The sequence below is a fragment of the Podarcis pityusensis genome (genome assembly GCF_964106645.2).
Source record: "Podarcis pityusensis genome assembly, chromosome: 15".
NCBI lineage: Eukaryota > Metazoa > Chordata > Lepidosauria > Squamata > Lacertidae > Podarcis > Podarcis pityusensis.
The window spans coordinates 35727761-35748369 of record NC_138040.1 but is presented as its reverse complement, the minus strand read 5'-3'; the positions used below and the strand labels follow the sequence as shown (position 1 = coordinate 35748369).

Genomic DNA, 20609 nt, shown 5'->3' with positions numbered 1-20609 from the left:
CGGCTTGATTCTCTGGCCTGAAAACAAATGCTTTGGGATGCCACAAAATATGCATTTAAAGTGCTCCCACCCCACTACTGCATGTACGTTTGGGGAAGGGGTGTAGAGAACCTACTTTGCAAGCAGACAGCCCCAGGTCTAATCCACAGCTCCAGGTAAAACTGGGAGAGGACCCTGCCTGAAATCCTGGAGTGTTGCTGCCAATTAGTGTCAACGTTCTGGGCCCAGGGGTAACCTGTGAAACGTGGTCCAGGACTGGTCCAGAATCTGAAGATTCCACTGGGAGTCAGTCTGACAGGGCCAAAGCAGGACACAAGGCAAGAAACCAGGCAAGGACAGGTACAGGATCTCAGGCAGGTTCTAGCATACAGCAATGTTGCTCCTGCAACCTAGGACAGGGTCCTACAGCCTTTTACCTTTGTCGGGGTAGCGGCTGGTCCTGATCCCCCGGCGACTCACCTCCCTGTTTCACCTGAAGGCAAGCACTCCTCCTGCGAGTACTCAGGTCTCTCCTTCTCTCAGACCTCAGTCTCTGCAGCTCGGGAGATGTCGGTGGGTTACTAGACCCAGGGGCCACTTCAGCCTCCCCTGACCAAACTGGTAGTGGAGCAGCTGTAAGTGATGGCCCAGCTGAAGGCAACAAGATAATCCCCGCATCTGGAGCCAGGGCAGGCTCAGGCCCCTGACTCGGCCCAGCTGGTGTTTGTTGCAGGGGAACCTGTGCAGACTGGGACTCTTCAGGATCAGGCCCCAGACTTGGTTCAGATGGTGCCGGAGGCAAAGGATCCGGTGCAGACTGCGTCTCCTCTGGTTCCGAGTCCGAGCCCTAGTCCCAGGCCATCACAGTCGACAATACTGGGCTAGATGGACTAGTGACAGCTTCCTGTGTTCCTATGCCCTGTGTGGACGACAGTTTAAGAAGCATGAAAATGCGGAGATCACCCCAGTCTTCCCAGTTTACACATGCATGCACTTTGTGTGCAATTTGCCATGACTAGCTTGCTGCACATTTGACAGATAAAGTTGCTTGACTTTGGAGAGATCTTGACCACACATTTGCTGCAGTTCTGATCAAAGTGTCTAATGCCACAATCTGTTGTATGTTGTGGACAAACTGCGGGCAGCTGTACAACTGATCATGACCCGCTCCCCAGTCCCTCTTGGCTAACTGGTTGGACTCAGAGCATGCTAAATGCTTCATTGTATGATCTCCTTGAAAGAGACAGCATTATTTTGGACTAAGTGCCGACTGGTTTGAAATGACTTTTCCTAGAGATGGTTGTAGAGAGGGTTATGGTGGGGCAAACGCAGGCATTTTGGGATGATGTGGATTATCTAGATCCATTCCAGTTTGGATTCAAATTTGGCCAATCTGGGACCAAACCAGCCTTCGCCACACTGATGGTTGAGCTAAATCAAAAACTGGACAAGGGGAATGTGACCGTCTCTCTGTGTGTAGAAACTAGCCTACTGTAAAAAGGCAACATTTACATTGATTGCTCCACCCTCTTTTGCCTCTGGCTCCGCCCACCATTAGCATCTGGCTCCCAGAAGGTTGCCCAGAAGGAAATGCAAAAAGGCTCCCCACTCCTTGGTCTTTATCTCCCAGTTCCAAGTCTGTCTCTTCAGCCACTGGACTGGATTGCCTCTTTCCCTCCTTCCGCCTGCTCTCTTGTCCTCCCCCCACGCGCGGACATGCAATGTGAATCCCGAGGAACTCCTTAGCTTTCAAAGTACTAAGACATGAGCTAAGAAGCCAGTGGGGTTTGGTTTCACATTGTTAAGATCGCTGACTCGGATTCCTTGGCCGGACGGTCTCACAGTCTGTAGGCATGTGCCAGCTGATGCCAGCTGTGGACCTCGCCTGTTGTTGCTTCCTTTCGCAGCTGGTCTAGGAATGGCATTTGTCATTAACCCCGGACCTTCTGAATGCAGCTCCTTGTTTCTGCCCATAGCCTGTTCCTTTTCTTCCTTGGTTCCAAATCCCTGCACTTGCTTCTAGCATTCCTGGGAAGTGAGGGCTGAGCTGAACAGAGCTTGCGCTGTTTGGGTCGGCTCCTGGGGCCGTCCCTTGTTTATGCTCTTGGTGGAATGTTGGGTTAAAGTCCCAGAGACACAGATGTCCCGAGGGAACTGGGGTAGGGGGGAGTTTATATTATCTCGGGCTGTTTATGTTCAGACTATGAAAGTCTCTGGTTTCTGTCCAAATTGTGCTCTTTGGTAGAATATGAGCCCTGTTCTGTGATCTCTTTGCCAGCCAGCCTCGTAGGGAAGAGGGCAGTTGCAGGATTCTTTAACCCCTCGTGTGAAGGCTCAGATCTGATTATCTCCTACTGAAGAGCAGAGCACAAAAGCCCTGCTGGGTCCATCTTGTCCAGCATCCTTGTCACGGTCCAGTTCATGGGCGATCGAAGTCCCGGCAGGGGACGTCAGGACCGGGAGCAAGATGGCGGGGTGGGGGCAGGAACAGGGGTTCAAAAGCCAGGAAGCCAAGAGTCCAAGGGTCAGAGAGCCAGGAGTCACTAAGCCAAGGGTCCGAGGGTCAGGAAGCAAGGAGTCAAATGCAGCAAGGCAGGGAACGTGTTGCTGTGGCAAAGAGCCGAAGAGAAAATGCTGACCTTATATCCCTTCCCGGCTCTTGCCGCCAGGTGCAGTGAGTTACCAATCAGCTTCACCTGTGTGGCCGCACCTTGCCTCTTCAGAAGAAACTTAGGAAGGCCCCAGCCCTGCAGAGTCCTATTGGTCACAGGGCCTGGCTCCTGCATGCACACCTGACAGTCCTGTTCTCACAAGGGCCAACCCAATGCCTGTGGAAAGCCTGCACTCTCCCCATCTGTGGTTCCCAGTAACTGGCATTGAGAGGTGTGCTGCCTCCGACAGTTGAGATAGCCAGCCACCGCAATGTCTGTCACCAACAACAGCAATGCCTCATCCAGAGAAGGAGGGAGGCAGGCAGACAGGCAGGCAAAATACTTGTATGGATTTTCCCCAGTTGCCTTTCCACTGTGAACATGATTTGGTGGCCACTGTAAGAACAGGATGCTGGACTTACATGGGCTTTTGTTCTGATCCATCAAGCTCTTCATATATATTTTATGTCCATATATGACAGAGCTTGCAAAATCATGAATGGAATGGAGATTGTAGATAAAGGCATTTCTCTCTCTCTCTCTCATGCAGTACAAGAATTTGGGGTCATCCAGTGTTAAGTGTATTTGCACTAAGCTCAGGAGTAAGAATTATTTCTCCATGCAACACATCACATAGATTCAGGAACCTCATAAGATGTCTGGTAGCTTAGATAGCTTATTAAAAACAAAAACAAAGATAAGAATGATTTAAGAAGGACAGTATCACAAACAATCCCATCGTCATCAGCCTTGGAACTTTTGCAGCCAGTGGATGAGAGAGACACTTGAACTTCTTCGCTGGAACATAACTGATTGACAGCAAATGGAAGAGAATTCAAAGGCAGGCAGAAATATTGTTAGAAATAAAGAGAAATAAATTAAATAAAGTCATTGGTAAACTAAGACAAGTGAAGAGCAAGTGAAGAAAATGGCATTCTTGTTACCAGTACATGCAGCTTAAATAGTTACTAAAATGTGGGCTGGTTTGATCTATACAGATTTCTGTGTATATCATGGATAGGCAGAAGGTAGTTCAGGAGCAACTGGTTGATCTCTGACTGATTTACAGTAGTTTGGCAAGGATTTTGGACTTCAACAATACCAACAAAATAACTTTCCCACCCTCCCTAATTATATTGCTGAAATGTAGAAAGTGATTGGGGAAGGTTATCAAGAGCGGATTTTTGTGTGGATGAAATGTGATCTCCATTCAGTTCTGGTACTCAGAACAAATTGCTGGGCACAGAATTCTTTAATTCTAAGTGTCTCTCTTTTGCACTAGGCTCTGTTTTGTGGATCTTGGCATGCATGCATATATATATATATATATATATTAATTACACAAAACACAAAACCCCAGAACTTGCAAGACTGAAGTCTGCCCAGCCCTTGTGTAAATTGCCTGTTTAGTATTCTAATCCACTCGTATTTTTATGCCACTGCAAAACTGCTGTGTGGTAAACATGGGTTGAGTTGGACTCATGCCAAAGCATGCAGCAAATATACTTACTGATCCACTTAACTTTACCTTCCTGACTTATACCGTAATGTAAGAAATGGCATGAAGATTTCGCTTTCCTCCACTTCATTCATAAGACTCTCTGGGTGGTTGGTGTCTTTAATCACAGTGAACAATAATACTGAAAACAAAATGAATAGTTACAGCAGTGCTAGCAGCATCCTCTGCTTATACCGATATACGCTGATATTGCTGAAGAATGGAACAATATTTCTTAACTTCAAAATTCTAAAGGCAGCCTTCCTTGAGAGTTTGTCTAGATGTGGTAAACTACAACTCCCATCATTTTTTACTGTTGGCCATGCTTGCTGGGAATGCGGGTGGCGCTGTGGTCTAAACCACAGAGCCTAGGGTTTGCCGATCGGAAGGTCGGCGGTTCAAATCCCGTTGCTCGGTCCCAGCTCCTGCCAACCTAGTAGTTCGAAAGCATGTCAAAGTTCAAGTATATAAATAGGTACCACTCTGGCGGGAAGGTAAACGGCGTTTCTGTGCGCTGCTCTGGTTTCGCCAGAAACAACTTAGTCATGCTGACCATGTGACACGGAAAAACTGTCTGCAGACAAACATCGGCCAGTAAAGCGAGATGAGCGCCGCAACCCAAGAGTCGTTCGTGACTGGACCTAACTGTTAGGGGTCCTTTACTTTTACATTTTTAAGCTTGCTGGGGTTGATGGGAATTGGAGTCCAGCTATATCTAGAAGACACTACATTGGCTACCCCTGATCTAGAAACATATCAGGAATAAAATATACTGTCTTTTCTTCCACAGCTATACCTCACCCAATTTTTGTAGGTGTTTTATCTTTCTTATGATTTCACCTATTTACTGTACCTATCCAGAATTTCTCCAGGTGACTTGGAGCTGTCCCTTCAGCACCACCGCCCACCTGGCCACAAGGAGTGTTTTTCTGATGCTCTTTGCAAATCGGATTTTGTTGCACATCAGTTCCCATGAAAAAGAAGAAAGAACCCAATGTTAGTTCTCTTCCCTCCTCTACTCTGTCAGTTTTAACAGCAACGGAACAAACTCTATGATTCCATCCTAATCAGGAACTAATTCATCCACCCTCCATTTGGAAAAGTTTCAAAGATTGCAGGTTGCTATGTTGGTCTATTAGGAGAGCAGCAACAACACCAAAGTAACAGTAAACATTCCCTCAAAAATTGACAATTCATTGGAGACTTCTCTTCCTGCTTAGATTGGTTTGGGCATTCAGATGCAGCCTCACAGCTGCCATTTTGTGTTATGCCACACTCCCTACAACAGCCATTTTGTGAATGGTGCCCACAGTACTTCCTTAAAATTACAAAAGTGCCTATTGGCCCCAAACCTTTGGCAGGCACGGGAAACCTTGAGGGAAGTTCAAGACAAAGGGTCATTGTCAGGAGGCAAGTATCTACTGAGGTCCGTACCCCTGTGGGGGAGCTACTGCCAGTCCATGGAGCCTCCTGATCATATTGCCACCATGGCTTGTTCACCAGCCTGTCTTGAAGATGCAGGTAGTAAGCAGAGTGAGGAGGTGGAGCACTGTTTTTTGACCCTGGATGTTTGCATGGTTTGGCCTGGGGGGGGGGAATGACAATGGCAAGGAAAAAATGGGTGCACACCAAGAGAAGGCCCCACTTATGGCCTCTTTTCCAGGAGCCTCACAGAACCTGGGCTGCCACGGACTAGGATCCTTCTTCTACCCTGGCAGTAGCTTCACAGCCCAGTTCTTTAATAGATGCTAGCAGCCTCATGCTTGGCGTTGCTCAGGATTTCTAAGAAACCTAACAAAAATCAAGACAGTTTTGAAAGGTCCAGTCTGCCATCTTGATTCAGCATTGTCTCCAATCGTATCAGAACTCAGGAACCACCATGCAAAATGTGGTTACAGTATCTTAAGAGGTCTCCACATCCATAGCTTACTTGAAGAAGAAAAAAAAAGTTCTGTCAATAAGTAAAATAAACAGGCATCAGAACATTTAAGCATGACTACCTCCAATGAAATTAAATAACAGATTGCCAGACAGTTTTTCTTCAAAATGGAATGTAGCATCTGCAAAATGCAGGGGATCTGTTTTCTGTCAGATCTCGGTAAACCAGCCTTCCCTAACCTGATCCCCTCCAGCTGTTTTGGACTACAACTCCTGTCAGCCCCCAGGAATCTCTGCTGCTGTCCTTTTCCAGGTTGGGGAAGGCAGCAGTAAATTATAGAAAGCAAACTATTTCTGTTTCATTTCTAATATTCTTGGGCATGTTATTGCTCCCTTAGGGAGGATGCCAGCAATTAAAACACCTCTTCCTAAAGTTGTTTTTCATAACTACAGCATTTCTTTCCACATCTGCGACTAGCGGTGCACACTTATGTATCTCTACTCAGAGGTGAGTCTCCTCAGTGGCCTGCTTCACACATTGTTGTAAGACAAGTTGTGGCTTTCCAAGACTGCATAAAACTCTTGAGCCATAGAGACCAGCTTGCACTCACTTTTGCTCATCCCAAGCCCATTTTGGAACAGCAGCTAAGCAATGGTTTGGCTTACTATGTTGCCTGAGTCTAGTTAAGCTCTAGACTCCTTAACCAAGAACAAACCTTGGCTTAGCTGCAATTCCACACTAAGCCAAAAGAACCAGAGAGAAGCAAAACAGGTGCACTTTACTCCCTGAGAGCCTCCATGCTCACGCTAAGTCTCCTCCAAGTTGCAGTGGAGATGGAGATCTGCTTGGTGATACGCTGGCTGAGGAACTGTGGATCACAGCACACCATTTTGTCTTTCATTTCTCTAAGGGGCTGCAGCGTCCCACTTTTTAAATGCCTTTTAGGTGGGCCTGCTGATGAGCAACTTAGTAAAACCAGCAGTGCCTGGATACTTTTCTCCTTAGAGAATTGTAACCTTTCTTGTAAAAAAACAACAACAACACCCAACAACCCAAACCCACCTGCTGTTAAAATTGCTCTTTTGCTGGCAGCTGTGGCTCGGTAGGTCAATGAGGCAACAGTCCCCAGAAGACAAAGGAGGCCTTCAGCTAGCTGAAGTCTACCATCCAACTTCAGGCAGAAGCAAGGTGGGTGGGAAGGCCTTTATTTGTCGCAAAGGAAATGAGTCTTGATCTGCAAGGGAACAGGATAAGCTTTGTTCTGGGCTGCTGTGGGTTGACTCCTTGCCGAGCATATGTGTTGGCGGGGTCTCACTGCGTATGCAATGGATATGGTTTTTTCTTTGCAGCTGGATGCTTTCATCCATCTCCAGCCCTTGACAAAACAGGGGTGCACCTCATCCCTTTCTGTAAGGGTTCAGGTTTGCGTGGCAAAATGAGTCTACAAGAGGCTGAGATCTGGAGGAGGATAAGAGATTGTATTGAGATCTAGAAAAGGCTAAGGAACTCCATCTCCAGATCTGGAAGAGGCTGAGGAATACCATCCAGAGATCGATAAGAGGCTCAGAGCTTTCATCTGGAGTCTTGAATGCACTGACTATTACCTTCACCAGGTAAAGGGTGGTGATTGTAGGGCTACTCAACCTTTGCCACACCCAACATCCTTGCCAGTAATTAATTTAAACTGACTTCTTAGCATTGTTTCATTTCAGGGCAGCTGCCTTCCAGTATTGCATGCGTGAAACAGAGCCTCTTCTGCTGTAGCAAACACGAAGGAGTTGCTAAACCCAAATCTACTTGTGCTCAGAAATACATAATTCTCAAGAGGGGCTCTGCAAGATAAGAATTACAAACCCATAATTCCTTGCTGATGCACATTTTAATGCAAAATAAGTTAACTCTTTTGTCCCAGCCAGCCCACAAACCTACACCCATCCATGGTCTTCCATCCCCATCTTTCCTCCTCACTTGCTCACCTGGATGGTGCTGTTCTGGCAGTGGCACCAGAAAACAGCAGAGAGGAAGAAAATGAGGGAGGCCTCTTACACCCTCCTCCCTTCCAGACATGGTGCAGTGTTAGGTCAGGGTGGAGAACAGGCAGAAACATTCAAAGAGGATGCAAAGCAGGGTGAATTCCCAGCTTCCTTTGGATGGGGTTACGCTGTCTCTTAAGGATCAAGTTTACACCAAAATTACTTATTTGTTTCACAAAATTTGTATAACACTTGATTGGAAAAAAGAACAACAGCCATCACTGATTCCATTCCAATAGCTTACAAATATCTGCGACGGGCAAAATGACTGCAACAGTAAAGATTTAATCAGCTTCCTGTTATTAGTGCCAAGATTAACTGCTACACGAATCTGGAAGTATTCGGGAAATGCCACTTTAGAATATTGGTACAATAAGGTCGTTTAAAAAATAAAACAAAAAAACCCTATCTGTTAACCCAAGAGGGTGTGACCAAAAGTGTGACCAAAAAAACCCCCCATTTTATTTTACATGGTTTGATTTTATTAAATTTATCAATGAAGGAATTGAAGTGCCAGCAACCCCAGCTAGGCATGTGGGTATATGGAATTCTTCCTAGCAATATTAGACCTTATGTGAGTCTATGCCACAAGTATTTCCAACTGTACTTACTGAACCCTGTAAAAAAAGATAAAAGAGATAAAAAGGACTCTGATGCTTAAGCTGTATACATTTCTTCTTAATCCTCTTCTTCTTTGAATTGAGCTATGTATAGTACTGAAAGACTATCTCTTTTGAACAGTTTGCAGTGCCGATCTACCCTCATATTTTTCAAATTTAATTTTTAAAGCATTTTTTAAAAAATGGGTTTGTCACTTGGGGGCTGTTCCTGAATCCAGCCCTGCTTCTGGATGCCCAGGTGGCAGCATGGGCCAGGAGTTTATTTGTCCAGTGTCATGTGCCCATTGTACCCTTTGACTCATGCCCCAGTGGCATCCTTTGAAGACCTTCCAGGAACATTAGCTGGTCTATTGATGTGTGGCAGGTTGTTTCATGAGACCAGCCCTTTTCCTATCATATGGAACACTTAAAAATAAATAAATGAAAAAGTCAGGCAGCTCACCTGAAGCAGGATAGCATATGTATGTTGGTCATTGACATGGCAAACATTGGAAGAAGATGGAATGGTTTCAGAGGGAAAGAATCCACAGTACCTTCTGTGCACAGTCCTGACTTACATTGGGCTCTCAGAGTTTGCATTTGCTTCCCCCACTAGATCTAGGAGGACATCTGCATTGCATTTTCCATTTGGGTGCTTTCTGTTGTTGGCTGCAGAAGTAGTTGGCAGCGATAGCATCAGCTTTCTGAGACGTGGCACTGGGCCACTGAGTCGGACGCAAGGAAAAAGCCACTTAGCCTGAGCTCTTGAGGTCGGTCCTAACCCACCGTTTGCTTCAGTAAACACGGCAACCTGCTGCTGCAATGCCTTGGCCACAGCCTGGCTCTGCTTGGCTCAGCAGCTCTGTGTTTGTGACAGTGTTTGGGATCAGTAGGACAGAGGGAGATATTTTGGCTGTTGGGAATAGTCATTACAAGTCTGGCCGCTAACGAAATCTTGCTGTGTAGAGAGACAGGCTAGTCTGTCAGTCAGTCTAACTTTCTTTCTGTTTATCATTTTTCCGTTCTTTAGATCATTTCTCCCCATTTTCACATCAGTTGGCAATTTATTTAAATAGCCCTCATAAAAATTCATCCTGTGATTACTCATATCATGACTGTTCATTTTATTTTATTTATTTGGTTAGTTAATATTTTATGCTTGTTTTACATTTCACTATGTATTGTTAAAAATGTAATAATCTTCAACACCATTGTCATAAAAACATATTAGTAATTCAGGATGAGTAGCTGTGTCAATTTTGGTTTGCTCCTTTTTTCATGTTTCCAGTCTTAAAGTCAGTTCTTTATGTTTCTGCAGACGTTTTTCATATATATATATATATATATATATATATATATATATATTATATAATCATCATGAAAATTTGTCAGCATTTTCATGCAAATCTCTCCTAAAATTTGCATGCAATTTTGCCTAATACACACATTTTGTGCAAAGCATTTCCCACCAATATGCATTTCTAGGCATGCTTTACCCTAGCACGTGCGTTTTTGTACACTTTACTTGACTGGAGAAACGCATTGCAGAATTCACAGATGTGTGAATATTGAAGGGCTGCTGCGTTTCAGTTTGTAATACTATTTTGGAAAGTGCAGATTTCGCCATTAACAGCAAACTTAATTGAATTCCTTCCCCCATTTCTATTAGTGATACTCATCACTAGTGGTGCAGATAGCTAGTTCTAGGACAAGTTGTTCTTTAGTGGCCACATATATTGCTTCACTTACTCAAAAATGTGCTAATTCAGCCCTGCTACATTTGGGGGTTGCTTTGCCATTGCCCCTGTCCATCATGTACCAGGGGGGTGAGACAAAAACGATGCTGCAAAGAATTCTCTGCTTTCCACTGAGATCAAAATCCCTCCTTTCCCCGTCTTTTATTATTTCTTTGCGGGGGTGGTTGATATCTCCTCAAAAAAGAAAAGAAAAAGAGAACTCATTCCAAAGCCAGGTGGATTTGATACAATCGTCACTATGCAGAGAGAAGAAACCACCATATATCAGCAGAACCACCCCCTTCTCCTGCTTGCTTCCCTGTAAAATCTGGATAGATTTCCTTCCTGCGTCTGCTGAATTCATGAATCCTTTCCCAGCTGCTCCTTCCAGATGCATGCAATAAATTCAGCAGCCAGAAGTTTACAAAGAAGCTGAGGGTTTGTCCCCCCCCCCCCCGCCAGCTGATCCATGACATTCCTCCTTTCCTTATGAGCATAGGATCCTGCCTTATACCAAATCAGGCCATGAGTCCATCTAGCTCAGTATTTCCTACACTGTCTGGCAGCAGCTGTCCAGAATCTCAGGCAGAGGTCTTTTCCCACCCTAGCTGGAGATGGCAGGGCTTGGACCTGGGACCTTCTGCACACAAAACAGATGCTCTCCCAGTGAGACATGGCCCTTCCAAAGATGCAACCATACCCCCCCCCCCCATGCTTAAGCAGGGACTGCTAAATTTCCAGAGACTGCTGTTTTAACCCCAGTGGAGTCAGATCCATTGAAAACACAGGGCAGTGCCACCATTAACACAGCAAGCATGTTTTCTGTATGGACACAGGGGTTAAATCAGAGTTTCCCACAGAGCTGCCTTCCCTGACCTGGTGTCCTCAAGTCACTGTTGGGACTCCAACTCCCATCATTCCCTGTCTGCATGGCCCAAGGTGACTGGAGTTGGGAGTCCCAACAACATCTGGAGGGGTGAGGAAGGCTGTCAGAGAGTGTGTACTCAAGTCTTGATGTGGCTGTTGTGAGCTCTGCTGGTTCAGACAGGTGCTTGTGTGTGGGTGTTCAGAGAGATGCTTATGTTACTTGTACATCCATGTTTAATCTAATGTATGGAGCTGCCTTAAATTGCTTTAAAATGCTACATGGGGCAAAATATTGCAGCCAGGATACTGATGGGCGCAAGGAGTTTTGACACTACTGTGCCAATTTTGAGTGAGCTACACTAGTTGCTTGTTTGTTCCTGAGCTCCATTCAAGCCCAAAATGGTCTGGGACCTGAATGCCTTAACCTCAGACCACTGGTCCATTTAGCTCAGCATTGTCCGCTCTGGCTGGCAGTAACCCTCCAGAGCACTGTATGCAAAGATGTTCTCTCCCAGCCGTGCCTGGGGATGGTAGAATTGAACCTGGGATCTTCCGCATGGAGAGTGGGGGAAACTGCTTTTTGCATTCCTCAGGGAACCATACTTTAGCACCCAATTGGAGCAAACAGCAAATTATATTTCCCTGGATTGCCATTAGTTCTGCTCTCTTGTAAACAGTGGGTTTCCCCTTGGAATGGAGTAGGGCAAAGGGGAAATCGCTTGGACCCTTGCTTTCAGGACACAGCAGAAGTGTGTCATCAAACAAGGCGATCTATTTCCACCTGTCAAATGTGGAGAAGCCTTCCTATTGCTCCTGTCGCTGCAGAGGCTGTGAGCGACACCCTGAACCCTTGGCTCTGGCAGCTCCATAGCGGACTCCTGCATCCGTGATTTAGCCACCGGATCTTTTGAAGTGGAGCTAATGAAAGCCTTTGAGCTTCCTCCAAGCTGAACTCCAGACAGAGGTCTATTGTGGCTGCATTGACAAGGGCCCTTCATTCAGTTATCACATGCTTATGAGATAGTCCCAGCTGAAGAAACAACTTTGCCCTGAGGCCGCTTGTGGCATTTGAACAGTTCTCCTTGATCCCCTTTGCAGAGCCCATGAGAATTGTGCAGTGTGTGGTTCCATCCTTAGGAATGGGCAAGGAGGGATTCTCCACTGGACTGTCAAAGACCCGTTCCACCCTGAGTTGCTCCTATTGCTGTCCTTTCCCCAAGCATCTATTTTGCCAATAAGGTAGTATTTTACCACTGTGGCCCCTGAGGAATAGTAGCAACAGTGGCAGCTAGACATCACGTTTCAGGTGGGCTTTGATAGGTCCTACGCCTGTCTTCTGATTCAAGTACAAGAACGAAAGACTGGGCTGGATATTTCTCAGCAAGTTGATCTGAGATTCCCCTTTTCTTACTTTGATTATAAAGAGGGTGTGTGGAGCTCCTTACCCACCCAACCTTTCGATTAGACTAAGGATGTGACCCACTGCCTTTTTCCACCAGCAAGTTGTGACTGTTTCTATGAGGTAGGCAAAAAACCCAGTCCAGCCCAATCTGTCTGCAGGCAAATTCTTCCCTGGCCCCAAATACAGCAACTACAGAGGGGAGATCAGGGCCAGGGCCAGCAAGACCATCCACAAAGGCTCACAGATGTCCAGCGGACATGTTTAGAAGGTGAAAATAGGTCTATTCTGCATGCATTAAAAATGGGGGTGGGGAGCCTGTGGCCTTTCAGATGTGGCTGGACTCTGAATCCTATCACCCCATACCATTGCCCACACTTTCTGGGGTTGATGGGAGTTGCTGCCTGGTCGCTGCAAGCAAAGAGGAAAAGTAGTAGTGGTGGAATGGAGTCTCCTGGAAATGGGCACACTGACTGGTTAGGACCTTGAATGTCAGCACTCTGTGCTGCCCCCTTTTGTTAAGGTCCCACTTCCATGAAACTGGAGTGGTGAGCTTGTGTAATGATCCTTAGTCCAGGATGCTGCAAGCACGCCCCTGTTTCCCTTTGAGGAATGTTGAATGATGTGGCTCTCTATGATCTCGGGGAAAACGGCTTTCCCAGCACAGACGTTTGGGAGGCAGGGCAGGCAGCATTTGAAGAAGAGCTTTTTTAGTGCTTGCCAACCCTGATTTCTAGCTCCAGCTGTCTGTTTGGGATTATGGGGATGGTTTCTCCTGCTGCTTTTGTTCTTTCCCCCTTTAAAGTATGATTTAGGGTAGCAGCTGTGCACAATGTGGTCTGCGTGACTCTGCTCATCTCCTCTTTTTGCAAAACTCTGTAGAGACTCGGGGGCAGGAGAGAGAACGGCAGTAGGTTCATGTCTGGAAGGAGGATCTTATCGCTAGCGAGTTTCTGAAATGAGTAACTTGCAGAGCCAAGTGCCTGCACTTTGGCCCTGAATCTAGAGACACTGAGGTGGCGATGGATGGAAGGGATTTGCTCAGCTTTGTAATCATGAGGTGCCCTTCTCTGAATTGCATGCTGCGTCACTAGGGAGATAAGGATGCATCATTTTCTAGTCTGTTCTGTATTTACCTCATGGAGCACTGTTCCCATTCTGCTGCAGTTAACCTTCCACTGAAAACGACACTCTTTGCATCATCATCTGCTGTGTCAGTTTAAGTAATTTGCATCATCATGTAAAATAGGTTGTCGTTGCATTCTTGCACCCAATTCATTTCAATGTGAAGGAAATGCAATGCGATTTTTTTTGGGGGGGGGGTATAAATGCAGTATCATAGAATCATAAAACTGTAGTGTTGGGAGGGACTAAGACAGGGGCCAGCAGACTTTTTCCACTGTCCCTCAGACCTTGCGGGGGGCTGGACTATATTTTGGGGGGGAAATATGAACGGATTCCTATGCCCCACAAATAACCCAGAGATGCATTTTAAATAAAAGGACACATCCTACTCATGTACAAACACCAGGCAGGCCCAACTCATTGAAAAACACGCTGATACCTGCAGGCCGGATTTAGAAGGCGATTGGGCTGGATCGGTTTAATCCGGACCCTGTGGCAGTTTATTTCCTGGAGTAAAATCCAAAAAAAACCTCAACAACTTCAATCCTAAAAAAACCTCAACAACTTTGGGGTAAAATCGTAAAAAAGCTCAAATAGTTTGGACACCACTGGTCACTAAGAGGATCATCTAATCTAGGAAAAAAGATCCACTCAAACATACTTCTTATATCATGGCATAGAAAGTAGACAGAAGTTTTCCTCCCTCTCTTATAATGCTAAAACGAGATCTTCTGGGCACTTGGGTGGGCTGGGTAGTCTGTTCCTGTTGCTGTTTGTTTTTTTACACAGTGTAAACACTGAGCGGTGAGAAGAAGCCACCATTACTGGGGCAAGAAGAACCCAGACAAGGGCTCTTAATGAATTACAGAACAATAACGAACCTCCTGAAGCTGTACACATCCTTTGATGTTTGAGGTTAACGGTAGTGAGCGCCTTTAGGCTCTACCCATCAAGTTAATTTCCGTGCGGTGGAAATCCACCACTATATTGCAAAGGAAAGGAAAGGGGGAAGTTGCTGTCTGATGAACAGGAGCCTGGGGGTTGCTCTGGCTTCTTATCCAGAAGATCAGTGAGCGTGTGCTTAACTGCAATTCCCCCTTACACAAGTGTTCGCCCTTCCCCTTCCCCCATCCCTCTCTCCTGATGCAAAAGAAACAGGTAATAGGTGAGATAGGAGGTGATGAGAGCACTGTGTCACTCTCTCTCTCTCTCTCTCTCTCTCACACACACACACACGTGTCTGTGGGGAGCAAGGGAAGGAAGACCTATCCACTCTGGACGAACTACAACCCACGGACTCCTACCTTTATTTTTTTTAAAACACACACACACACACACACACACACACACACAGCGTTATCAATGGGGCAGTGTGTTTGGCTGTCAATCAGAACATTGGTGGTTTGAGCCCACCCAGGATTCCTGCCATGGAGGAGGTTAAAGTAGATGGCCATTGGGATCTCTTCCAACTCTACGATCCTATGATTCTATCCAACGCTAGTCCTACCCAGGGTAATCCTAATTATATGAATATACATGGCTAACTTAGGCCCGTCGTTTTCAACGAGTCTACTATGAGTACAAGTTGGTTGGATATGGCCCAAAGTTTCCAGTGTTTGTAGAACCTGAGATATGTGGCAAAATGTACTCGCACCATTCTTCTGATTAATTTGTGGGAAACTGGCTTGCTACCTCCACCATTTTCAGTGTTTTATTTTGCTCATCCACCCACCTCCCCCCCCCCAAAAAAAATCACACACACATATGAATGAGACAGGCAGACAGAGAGCCAGATTTACTACCATAAGATGCTACTGACCTTAAAGGGAGATTAGATAAATTCATGACTGATAAGCTATCAATGGCTACTAGTCATTCTGCTTATATGTTACTGCCAGAATCCGAAGCGTCATGATTCTGAATCACCAGTTGCAGGGGAAGAACAGCACGTTCTTGTGTCCTCCTCCTGGGTAACCCATAGGCATCTTGGGGTTCTGTGTGATACATGCTGCTAAGCTGCACAAGGACTTTGGTCTGAACCAACAGGGCTCTCCTTAATTTTTTTTAAAAATACCGTATTTTTTGCTCTATAACACGCACCCGACCATAACACGCACGTAGTTTTTAGAGGAGGAAAATCCGTAGGCATGCCACCCGTAGGCATTCCCTCCATAACACGCACAGATGTTTCCCCTTACTTTCTAGGAGGAAAAAAGTGAGTGTTATGGTGCAAAAAATATGGTAGTTGCTTTTTGTCATGGGCCAGGAGGGGGAGCACTTCAAAGATTGAATTCATTCATTCATTCATTCAAAAATGCAGTTGTCATCTTCCCTTTTTGCCAGGAAAAATAAAAAGTGAAAGAAACAAAATCACAAATCATGGCACTGTAGACATAGCAAACAAGAGACAACCACCTGCTGGAAGGGGGGGGAGTTATATGGGCTTTAATCTGTAATAATTGTTTTTAAAACCACTTGGTTGATTAGAATGGCTAGATATATGTATATACAGAAAATGTTGGCATAGCCTGTGGAGACTGGTCCGTTTGGGTGAATGGCCCCCCAGCCTAAGTCTGCCAGACTCCATCTGCCTGCCTTCTTAAGCCAGACCAAGAGGGGCTTGGCTGTCAGCTTCCTCCTCAATCTCAGTTTTGCCCTTTTAGGAAACAGCAGGGAGAAGGATGGGGACAAACGTGAGTTAGTTGGCTCCTCCTGTCATTGGTTCTAGCTCTGCTTACCATTGGCTTCTTTGCTTTCTGGGCTCAGCCTGGTTGCAGTGATACGGAGTGAGGAATTTAACCCAGTCCTCAGTAAGAATGTTCCCATCGGGAACATGGAACTCAGATCCTTCTTAACACCGTTTTGTGGCTTCCTCCTTTTTTTCCAGAGACCTGAAGAACAACTTGATTAGCATCATCCAGCCTGGAGCTTTTCTAGGCCTCTCGGACCTGAAGCGCTTGTAAGTACCACTCTCAAAGCCCCCCCCCCCCCCAACTCTAGAGCAGCCCATTAGTTTTTCCTAATGCTCAGCTGAAACTGCCTCTTGGAATTTAAGCCCCTTAGATCCAATCTTGCCTTTTGGGTCAGCAGAGAACAAACCTTTGCCCTCCCCATGTGATCTTCAATGAGTGTACAATCAAATATATCTGTACACGTGTACAGTTTTTCTCATGCAACATGCTGATGGGTACATTCCTTTATCAGTGGTCACAGTAGTTGAGCTGTGCCAATGAACAAGTGTATGCTGTTTCACACAAACAGAACAGAGACATCGGATTCTTATCTCATTATACATGACTAAGCCATTTCTCACCTTCTCACCCCTTGCCTTTTCCTGTAAGACCTATTACAGTCGTTAAGAGTCGTCAACAGGCTCATCTCAGCTATCTGCCAATCTCCGATTCCCACCACCCTTCTAAGTAATACCCCTCCCCACCTTCTCAATATATAGAAGGATCTGGTAACTTCTGTTTCAGTGTATCTGAAGAAGTGTGCATGCACACGAAAGCTTATACCAAGAACTAACTTAGTTGGTCTTTAAGGTGCTACAGGAAAGAATTTTTTACTTCGACTATGGCAGACCAACACGGCTACCCATCTGTAACTAGTTCCACATGTGTACAGACAGCTTGTGCCTGAGTTCAGTGTGATACGTGAACAAGCCTTTCGTGTCAACCATTCGTGTATTTGAAGAATGTTATCATACTTCCCCCCTCCTGTTTTCTCTTCTCCATTACTTCCTTCAAACTTTTGTCTGTGAGATTAGATTTATCCATTTAAAGCATTTAAAGTATTTATTTATATAAAGTATATCAAAAAGTATTTATATATTACCATGTCATAAAACATCAGGGCGCTGATTTCCATATCCCTGGCCATCTTTGCTGCTGTTCTCTGAACCCATTTCAGTTTGTCTACCTGTTCTGTCACTGGAGACTATGGCAGGGAGGGAGAAAGTAAATGTCAAAGGGCTGTTCTCTCCCACCCTTGGCTATCCCTGGCATGGCCCCTGCCTTCCATTCAATCATTGTTTCACCCCCATGAATTGCCATGGTAGATCTCCTCCTACAGTATCTGCTGCTGCCAACATCACTCTGACCATCCAGTGAGTTCCCAGCTAGAATCTCAATTGATGCTAGCACACGATATCAAATCGTTCCAGTTTTATTCCTGTACAGAGCATTCCAACTACATGAGCGCCACCCCAATGTCTCCACCTGGTTTCCCAAATATGGGGAGGCTTATAAGCCCCTTTGTGAGAAGTGTGAGTGAGGATGGCACACCCAAGTGTAGAGGCTGGCATCCGCAGCCCACACCCTCCAGCGGTCAGGATACCCTGTTCAGGAATGGCTCCTGAAGAGACCTAGATTCTCATGCTCAACAAAATCCACCTCTAGTGACATCATTTCTCACACCCTCTCCATGTTGCTAAGCAGTAGGCATGTCAAAAGTCAGTTTTGGGGGCCCGCTAGTCGGTTTAATCCTGCCCCTGTGGTAGTTTCCTGGGGGTAAAATCCTTAAAAAAACCTCGACAACTTCAACCCTAAAAAAACTTCAACCCTAAAAAAGCTCAACAACTTCAATTCTAAAGAAAGGTCAGCAACTTTGATTGGCCCTTTGGTCAGCCCTCATGGCCCTTCACTTCATGAAAACTGGCCCTCTTTGAAGAAAGTTTGGACACCACTGAAAAAAGCAGATATCCTGGAGAAGACAGCTTGCAAAACATCAGGATGACATGGCAGCGGCTGCTATTTGCCCATGGACTACTCATTGAGCCATCATGCCCCTTTTAGTTTGACCTCGGGGTCCTGTGGGCTGCATTTCCTCCTGGCATTGCCCGTGGCTTCCGCAGTCCCCTCACGGCTCTTTTGCCTCCTCTGATTATTCAACAGGGACCTCTCCAACAACCGCATTGGGTGTCTCAGCTCTGGCATCTTCCAGGGATTGGTCAGCCTCATCCGCTTGTGAGTATTCGTGGTGGGGGCGTCCTTTGGCCCAAAGTCTTCCGCATTTGTGTTAGTGACTGAATCTTTGCTCAGCAGACCGATTCCTTGGCTGCCAAGCAGGAGTGGCCAACTTCGTGCACTCCAGTTGTTGCTGGACTACAATGACCATAATCTCTGACCACATATTTTCTAGGGTCGATGAGAGTTGGAGTTCAACAACATCTGGAGGGCACCAAGTTGTCTACCCCTGCTGTCATAGATATACCTCCTGTCCATGCAAGTTGCAAAATGTTGTGCTTTGGTCTTCTATTATAACTGCTAGCCTCAATGGCTATGTTCTCACTCTGCTGTCGGAGGCAGTGGGTCTAGGGATACGAGTTGCTGGGAATCCCAGGTGGGGTGAGTCCTGCTGCGCTCAGGTCCTGATTCTGGGGTTTCCACTGTCACTGTGGAACAAGGACAGTAGACTAGGTGGGCCTTTCACCTGAACCAACGGAGCTCTTCTTAGGTTCTTGACTCTGGTTGCATTGAGCCAGACAACACTGAATTGCTGCTTATGAAAAGGGCTTCCTTTCAAAGAGGATGTGACCAGCAATTCCAAGCTACGGCCCATATGATAAAACACATGTTATGTTCCATTTATTTGTCGCTTGCTGCAAAAATGCTTCAAAGCAACTTACTATTATAAAAGCATATGTAATACAAAATTTAGCAAATATATAAAAATGAATTAAAAAAAACTTTAATTAACTAGAAGCATTCATCTTGCAATAGCATAAAAAGAACAAATCCTACCCCACCCCACAAAAAAGGAAGACCAATTCAAGCTTGGATATAATCATACCCTGTGACTCAGTCAAGCCCCAAATGTTTGGGTGAACAGGAATGCCCTGGTTATTCAAAACTGGAAATGATGGTGGTAGTTTTGGAAGAACATTTCGCAGCCAGGGAGCCACCACTAAAAGGCCCATTCTGATACTGCCACGTTCTGCAGCTCCATCAGAAGGGGCACATGAAGAAGGGCCTCAGATGATGAACTCAGGGCCTGGCTAGGCTCATGTGGGGAGAAGCAGTCCCTATGGTATTAAGGTCCTTTATAGGTCAAAAACAGCACTTTGAATTGAGTCTGGAAATGAACTGGCAGCCAATGCAGTTGTGCTAGGATCATTGCTATTTGATCAGTCCTCCTATTCCCAGTCTGGCCACTAAATTCTGCACTAGCTGCAGTGTCAGAACTGTCTTCAAAGGCAGCCCCACATATAACACATCACAGTAATCTAACCTTGAGGTGAGCAGAACTAGGCTATCCCTGTCCAGAACATGCAAACACCAACATTGTAACAGAAATCATGTTTCCCGTCATGCCATCAAGTGAAAGAGCATGCTTGGCCAACTCTGGCCCACTCAAACGACTTGTTCATTCTCCTCTTCCACAGGAATATGTCAGGGAATATTTTCTCCAGCATCCAGAGTGGGGTCTTTGATGAGCTGTTGTCTCTGAAAGTTCTGTGAGTATTTCCTCTCCTGCATGTTGAAAGAAGGGACAGGCAGGGAAGAGGCAACTGAGTTTCGTCTTAGCCAGCCTATCTCAACCTGTGGGTCCCCAGATGTTGTTGAACTACAACTCCCATCACCCCTAGCTAGCTCAGGGATGATGGGAGTTGTAGTCCAACAACATCTGGGGACCCACAGGTTGAGAACCACTAGCAGTTGGTGCTGGGATTTGGTTGAATGTGAGTCATGGCTGGTGCCAGATCATGCTATTTTGCTGTCCTAAGCTGGGTGGGGCTGAGAGGATGAGCGCATCCCCCTTCCCCATGCAAGATGAGGGCGTTCCTCAGAACCTCTTGTGGTTGTCTCTGAAGTCATGGGGAGATGCTTTCAGCTTCTGCAAGGA

At 45.9% G+C, this 20609-nt stretch overlaps 1 protein-coding gene across 1 annotated transcript in view; it reads left to right on the top strand.

The window, feature by feature from the left end:
• ADGRA2 (adhesion G protein-coupled receptor A2) overlaps positions 1 to 20609 on the top strand; it is a 111689-nt gene that overhangs the window by 58908 nt on the left and 32172 nt on the right. The window contains exons 3-5 of the mRNA XM_080982329.1: positions 16654 to 16725; positions 18659 to 18730; positions 20149 to 20220. Coding sequence (XP_080838455.1) covers positions 16654 to 16725; positions 18659 to 18730; positions 20149 to 20220 — 216 coding nt within the window. The remainder of the gene's footprint in view (positions 1 to 16653; positions 16726 to 18658; positions 18731 to 20148; positions 20221 to 20609) is intronic.